Below are 7539 nucleotides of genomic sequence, written 5' to 3' on the forward strand. Positions count from 1 at the left end.
CAGCATTGTGAGTGCGCTGAACACTACAGAATTGTTTACTTTAAAATGGTTCCTTTCATGGTATGTGGGCTGTATCTCAGTGAAAACAAACAAATAAAAAGGCCAGACTCAGAGTCAGGACCCTCCCGAAACACAGAACCCGTCCAGCCCAGCCCCTCCTCTCCATCTGCGGAGGACAGGGGGCACTGCTCCTTCTCCCGGCACCTGTCACTGCCCTGGGGGAGGGGTTGGGCTCCAACCACAGCTCAGCCTCCCCGTGTGTCCCTGGGCCTCAGTGTTCTCTTCTGGACAATGGGCCCCTCGTCCCTCCTTGGCCTGGAATTCCCAGATGGTGGTCAAGGCCACTCCGCCTTCCTGGGCAGCTGGGGAAAAATAAACCAATAAGCCTAGTCTCTTCCTCCACAATTTTATTTTTAAAAAATTGTACAAAACAGAATAATTTAAGGCTTATCAGAAATGCTGAGGCCCAGGCCAGGACACAGGGGTCTCCAGAGGCACACTGGCCCTGCTGTGTCACCCCAGGGCGATCTCTGTCCCCAAGGCCTGGTTGAATGCTCTGCTGTCATTATCTTGAAATTCTTAGTACTCCTGAACAAGGACTCCGAGTTTTCATTTGCAAGGGAAGTAGCAGGTCTTGTCTATCCTGCTCTGAACCTGGCTCCGAGTCCACCGCACCCTGAGAAGCCCCCAGGCAGTCCCTGCCTGGGGCAGGGATCTCCAGCTTCCCGAGGCTTCAAAAGCTGGAGTCTCTGCCACTGCACCCCACAGGCTCCACCCAGCTCCCCTGACCGTGACTCCGTGTTCCTGTGACCTCAGCTGAGGCACGTGCCCTCTGAACCCTGTTCTAAGGAGAAGAGGGCAATCTCCAAACATCATTCAGCTCTGACCTTCTCTGACTTCTCCTCCCTCTTGCTTGCCTGTCTGCTGAGCTCTTATCCATGTGCCAAAGCCTTAGCTAAGATGCCCTTTCCTCCAGGAAGCCTGCTCTGCTTCCGCTCTGGGTTTTTCTGGGTCTTCCTCTGGTCCCGTGAGACTGGAAGTATTTACGTCTGGCTGTGTCTCTCCGGGCCGGAGGCTCCTGGGGGAACCCCAGCCCCTGCCCACAGGCCAGCACAGACAGTCTGAACAGTCGCTTGGACCTGCACCAGGCATTTGATGCCTTAGAAAGACCAGATAAGTCAGATGCCAGACTGGCCCTTCCTCTGCCCTGTGTGAACAGCCCCGTCCTGTTTCAAGACTTCGTTTCCCAGCTCCGATGCAGTCGGGCCGGCCTGTTCTGGATCCAGCCACGCCCACGTCCACGGTGGCTGGAAGTGCATGTGCAGTGCAACCTTGTCCCTCGAGGTACCCGCTTCCACTCAGCAGGTCATGCAGCGTGGCCTCATGGCTTCCGAGGGGGGGTTTGGATCCTCCTGAGGAAAACAAACCCATCAAACCTCAGCGGGCCTTGGAGGCTCAGAAGCACCCGTCCCTGCCTTGAGAGTCTCCACCCCTAGAACCGCCTGGGGCTCCAAGCTGGTTCAGGCCCTGAACATATATGTATGAGTTTCATCTACATTTTAAGCTCCTGTGTCTCCCCCATCTCGGATCCCAGGGCCTGGAAAGGCATGGGGCCTTCTTGGGCCCCCAAGCTCACCTCAGAGTACAGGGGCGGCGGGCGGTAGCGGAACTCTTGGATATAGGTGAAGAAGGGGCCCTCAAGGCTCATGTCGGACTCCTGAGGTGGTGGAAAGGGGCTCTGCCCCACAGCTGCCACACCATCTGCCACCACCTCTGAATAGTCCGGAGGGGCTGGAAGGGACAGCGGAGAGGGTGAGGGCAGGGGGTGGGGGGGGGCCCTGGAACCGGCACAATGGCCAGGAGCCTGCTCGTGCCGGTCCTGGGCTGCTAGACCGTGTGCCCTCGGCTGGGATTCTTGGGGGAACTGTGGTTGCCAGCGTGATCATTTCTGGGCACTATTACAGATGGGGGCATCGAGGCTGTGGAGGGCATGTTGGCTTGGCACCCACCCACTCACCCACCCCCCGGGGTCACCAGGATGGGGCCCTCACCCTCGGGCTGCTCTGGCAGGGCCCCCAGCCCCCAGTCTAGCAGGAAGCTGGTGCGGCTGCCCACGCTGGACGAGCGGCTGCCAAAAGGGTGCAGGGGGACGGTGCCGATGACCAGCGGCAGCTCCAGGAGCAGCTTGGACGTGCCCGGGATGTCCACACAGACCTGAAGGAAGGAACCAGAATGGAGGGTGCCGGGCAGCCTTGCCACACCTGCCTTCCACAGAAGGAGGCCCTTCTTGTGCCGAGGGGCCCCAGCTCCAGCCTGAGAAAGAGCAGATGCAGCCCCTGCCCCTGCGATGCTCTACCTTGAGGGCGTAGTCCACGTGCAGCACACGGCAGTGCAGGATGGAAGGGCCCACCGGGGGGATCCGGAGCGCCCGGCCCTGCCACAGCGCTCGCCGCCCGGGGCCCACAGGCTCCCCCATGAGACTGGCCACCACTGCGTGCTTCTGCTTGCGGGCACCTCGGGCCATGAAGGTCTGAGTCTGGACCACGACTGCTCGTGGCAGCACCGGGCGGGTGGAGCTGTTGTCAATCTCAGCGAACACGGGGATCACCTCGCCTGCAATGGGGGTGGCGAGGCCTCAGTTTCCTCACTTGCAGCCCCGATACTGTCCCCCCGCCCACAGTACGGCTGTTTGTGCCTGCTACCTGGTGTGTAGCCCTTGCGGTCGATCTTGGCTGAGAGGGAGACCAGGCCACGGCGGTTACTGTACCAGGATCGGGCAACTTTCTCCCGAGCTCCGGCCTGAGCGGCCTGACGGGGTGGAGGAAAAGGACATAAATGGGTCACTTTGTGGAACTTCCAAACCATCCCCAGGCGAGGGAACCTCTGGGGCAGGGCCCAGTTTCCAGGTTTCTCTTTAAGAATCTAGGAAATATCTGTAAAATGGACCCAGGAATATGACCCAGCTCATGAAGCTAAAAATGAAACGAGCAAGCCAGTGCTTAGTGTGTAGCTAGTGCTCAGCAAGGAATTATTCGTTTGCACTCTGGTTGTGCCCTATTTCACAGTCGAGGCATCTGAGGCTCAGAGAGGGTGAGACACCTGCCTTGAGCCACAGAGCGCTGGTGTGGCTGGGATTTGCTCCGGGCTACACCGACGCCTCAGACATTCCTTTGCCTGCCTCCCTCCCTGCCAGGGCCCAACTGTGACCCATGCTTTGTGACAATTCGTGAAGAGGGTAAGGAGTCAGATGGAGTCACCCAGGAGCCAGGCCCCTGTTCCCGGGCACACATCCCACCTCCCCAGGGGCAGCCAGCCACACACCAGCAGGGCGGGCGTGTTGATGTCCACGGGCTCGATAACAGTAAACACCTTCCTTGCCCTGCGGGCAGGAACCCAGGGCCGGTGCAGGGTGGCCTTGACGCAGTATCGGACACTGCCGTGTTTGCCCTCGAATGACGTCACCAGTGTCCTAGGATTGAAGGAAGGGGCTTCAGCAGGTGAGGCGCAGAGACTAGTAGGTTGGGGATCCCCAAAGACTCAGGGGGCTTGAGAGACACAGAGACACTCCTGAGGGCCTCCCAGCGGAGACAGTCTTGGTTGGGCTCAGAGATCCCCAGATACCTAACAGTGGGAGCACACTTCCCCCAAATCCAGCACCCCAGATGACTTACGGAGGCAGCTGAAAGCTGAATGGGAACTCGTGGCGCCCAGCAGACAACGTGGTGGTCTCTCCTGTATCTGCAAGTAGGAGAAAGAGGGGGTGGCTCAGTGGCTGAGTAGGGCTCCCCGGGCGCGCAGCACGTGCGCCGAGCAGGGGTCCCTGGTCGTACCTGACGCGAGAAGCGTGGCATGGTGGCTCAGGACATCCACGCGCTCGCTGTAACTCTGCGTGTACGCGGTGCTCGAGCCCGAACTGCGTGACTCGGTCCAATGCACGTGGGCACGGCCCCGCGCGCGCAGCCTCAGGGCTCCCACGCGCGCCGGGCCCGCAAGCTCCAGCAGCACACTGCCGGCTACGACCTGGCCGCCGCTGAACACCGGATTAGCGCCTGCACTCGTGTCGTCCAGATGAACAATGAATACCTTCACCTTGTCGAAAAGCATCGCGCCGGGGATGCAAACCCTAGACACGCGGACCCTGGCCTAGAATCCCCGACACAGCGGAGTGAGGGGCGACGCCACAATCTCAGAAAGCCAACCCACCCAGCGTGCGCAGGAACACTTAGAAGGCGGCCAGAGATTCTTCGGAGCCTATGCTGGCGCCACTTTTATATGGCGGGCGGGGCAAAGCGCGACACATGCCCGCCCTGGGAAAGAATACGCCAATGGAGCGGCGAGAGGCGTGGCTCCGCCCAGACAAGTAGCAAAATAAACTCCCAGACTCTCAGGCCGCTTACCCTCCACCCTCGTGGACCCTGGGGTGAAACTAAAGAATTGGGGGCCAGAACCGGTTTGGCCCGGATCTCGGGGATAAAGAGAGGAAATTGAGGCCAGGAAGCTGGGTCGGGGCTTGAGGTCACTCAAAAAGACCATTCGGTCCTACAGCTTAATCATCAACCTGCCACTCCTTGCAGACGTGACTCGGGGCAGGTCCAACCCGAGTTGGAGGGGCGTGGCCTGGCCCCAGTGGGGCACTGGAGGCCTAGGTCACCGGGTCTCAGTTTTTCCCCGTGTTCAATGGTGAGGGAGAAGGAAGTTGGTGGGGCCTTCTCCGACCCCGCACCTGCTGCCCCCTTCCTCTGATTCGAAGCGCGCTCAGCTGGGTGATCCGGGACTAGTGACAGCCTCTGGGAGCCTGAGTTCCCACGTGCACAATGCCGGAAGAAACAGCTCGCATCTCAGAGAGCTCGGCATGAATCTCAGTGTCGCCCCTACGGGACCCCTCCCAGAGCCTTCTTCCCGGATTACCAACTGCTCTCGACCCCTTGCCACTAGGTTGCGCCTAAAGCTCTTTAGCCCGAGGTGTTCCTACCAACCAACATTTCTTTCCCAACTTCCAGCCTCTGGTAAACGCCTACATTTGACCTCTAGGCCTAGCCTTTGTGCCCACTTCAGGCACCTCCGGTTTTGACCCCCTCAGACACAGCGGAGTTCAGAGAAAGCTCCAGGCACCCCCGGAGCCCAGGGCTGCGGAGCCCAGGGGTCATTCGGGGCAAGAATGACCCCTCTCTGGGCCTTAGTTTCCCCAAGGAACCATACTTTGGCTTTCAAAGGCAGTTGCCTCCTCACAATCTACGGGGCATCTGCGCCCTCTGGTGGCAGAGAGATGCACTGCTGCTCGAATCCATGCCTACGTTGGCCATCCCTATTGAGTCTGGCTCAGGCCACCCAGGGATGTCCTGAGAAGGCCGCGGCACCCCCAGTGGGAGATGGCCATAACCAGACCTGTCAGCTCGTGAAGCAGTTAGAACAGGCCCAGAGCGAGGGGCAGAGGCCATCAACTCGGGGGGCTGAAATGAGGGGTTGGGACCCTCCGTCAGGGCCAACTGTGGCCAAGAGAGAAGACAGGAGGCCATAAGCCAGGAGGAGGTGGGGCATGAGGTGACTCTGAAGGGACAGACAGGCTCATAATGAGCAAACATTTCCCTCAGTGCATTTTACAAATGGGTCCCCAGAGCCCCAGAGATGGGCAGGGTCACACGGCACATAGGAAAACTTCACCCCTCCAGAGTCTTGAGGAAGCAGCCACCAGCGAGTGGGAACAGAGGGACAGTAGGATGAGACCAACCCCAATTTCGCTTGAGCTGCAAGGGAAAGGAAATCCCTCTGGGGCCCCTTCCTGCCACACCCATCACCACTACATCTCGGTTTCTACAGCTGGTCAGGCTAGCGTGCTCCGAACCTGGGGGCTGTTGGGACAAGGCTACAAGGCCAAGTCCGGGCTGTCTCCTGCTGTGGGTATTTTGCAGAAGGCATAAGGGAGGAGGTGGAAGGGCCCCCAAAGACACCCATGTCCTCCGTGGCTCTTTCTGTGGTCCCTGTTCTGCCCCTGGCTGGCCATGGGGGGGGGGGGGCTGAGGTTTGCCACCACATGAGACTCCCAGCCTAATCTGATCTCACCCCAACTCTCTTCCACCTCACCTGCAAGCACCACCAGAAACTCTAAGCCAAGGAAGAACCCTCCCATTCAAACACAGCAGGCTAAACTGAGGGAGGGTGCACTGGCTGAGGGAGACAGGGGACTTCTTTGAAAACCAGGGACCCCAGACCGGGGGCTGACAGGGATCCTGGGGTCCAGAGAGGAGGATCTAGGATCTCCGGTTTCCACCCAGGGATTCCCCCAGACAAAGGGTCCCCACTGCACCACTACACAGCCTCTAAATCGAGGGCGTCTGGGCTCTGGAGTGGAGGTGCCCAGACCCTGGGAGGGGTTCCCGAGAAAGAGGGTTTTGGAGTGAGTAGGTGGGTGGATGTCCCAGCGGGAGCGTCCAGACCCTGACAGACCCTGGGGAGAAGGTTCCCACTTCCTGCGAAGGGTCAGCCGATCACACGACCTCTAAGTCTAAAGGCTCCGGGCTCTGGAGAGGGGCGCGCAGACCTGGGGAGTGGGTACCCCGTCTGTGTGTGTATGTGTGTGTGTGGGGTGATCCTAGCTATGGGGAGGGAGGGTGATGGCTCACCTCGGAGCAGCAGCCGTCGCCGCCGTAAGTACGTCTCTGCGGCTGCGAAGTGGCTGGAAACTGCGTTGACGCCCACGCTTCGGCCCTCGAGCCACTGCGCTGCAGCCCCGCCGCGGGCGACCACCTCCAGCCCTCGCACACGCAGTGGCGCCGCCACCTCCAGCAGCACCCGGCCACACAGCCGCTCGCCGCCGCGGTACGACCCGCCACGCGCCAGCTCCAGCCTAAAGCTGCTCACGCGCCCCAGACGCATGGCGCGGGCCTGAGTGCACCGCGGGGACGGTGCGCCCGGCGTGGGGCCCGGCCTGGGCCTGCGGCCACCAGGCGGGTCTCAGCCCTCGTCCTCGCCGCCCCTGGCGTCCCGGTGCTTTCTCCCGCCCCAGCGAACTTGTGCAGGCGCCTCGGGCCCCGCGCTGACTTCCTGGTCCTCCGCGTCCGCCCCCTTGAGGAGCCCGGGCCGCCGTGGACGTGCGTTCCGCTACCCGCCCTGTTGACTTTGTCACACACCCCCACCCTGCCCCCCACAGCACCGGGCGGGCCCTGTTTTTTCAGGGTCAGCGCAGATGAGTCACAGGCAGCTGGGGGCGGATGTGGCTGGTGCTGAGGAGGCGGCCAGGGGCTGTACCTTGTGGTCTAGTTCGTACTCCACTCAGCACTTTTTGTCCTGGTGCTGCCCCAGCCTTTCCCCCTCCTCCAGCCCCTGCCACCTACAGGTTGTTCCCCAAACACACCAGACTCAACAAGCGTTGCCTCTTGGCTTTTGCAGCAGCTGTTCCAGTGCTAAGAACGCCCTTCCCCAGATCCCCTCTCCCACCCGCCCCCCAAACCCCATCCCCAAATGTGGCCTCCTCAGAGTCCCTAGACATGCTCTGGCCTTTATTTCCTTATGGCTCTGCTCAGTGTGCTCGTGGCGGTTCTG

The 7539-nt window shown here is 60.8% G+C and overlaps 1 protein-coding gene across 2 annotated transcripts; it reads right to left on the minus strand.

The window, feature by feature from the left end:
* Window positions 1–392: 392 nt before the first annotated feature.
* On the minus strand, window positions 393–7115 carry ARRDC2 (arrestin domain containing 2). 2 transcript variants are annotated; one of them, XM_037142014.2, is made up of 9 exons: window positions 6621–6704; window positions 3831–4143; window positions 3672–3738; window positions 3322–3469; window positions 2703–2808; window positions 2357–2613; window positions 2052–2214; window positions 1637–1791; window positions 393–1412 (listed from the first exon to the last, which is right to left on the minus strand). In XM_037142014.2, the coding sequence occupies exons 2-9, from the start codon at window positions 4102–4104 to the stop codon at window positions 1359–1361; spliced, it is 1224 nt and encodes a 407-aa protein (XP_036997909.1). In that variant the 5' UTR covers window positions 4105–4143; window positions 6621–6704; the 3' UTR covers window positions 393–1358. The 2 variants fall into 2 exon arrangements, with proteins under 2 accessions (XP_036997909.1, XP_036997911.1); XM_037142016.2 differs by lacking the exon at window positions 3831–4143 and having other exon boundaries at window positions 6621–7115.
* Window positions 7116–7539: the final 424 nt, after the last annotated feature.

Source organism: Artibeus jamaicensis, unplaced genomic scaffold, assembly GCF_021234435.1.
Source record: "Artibeus jamaicensis isolate MK-2021 breed Jamaican fruit bat unplaced genomic scaffold, CSHL_Jam_final contig_477, whole genome shotgun sequence".
NCBI classification, from domain to species: domain Eukaryota; kingdom Metazoa; phylum Chordata; class Mammalia; order Chiroptera; family Phyllostomidae; genus Artibeus; species Artibeus jamaicensis.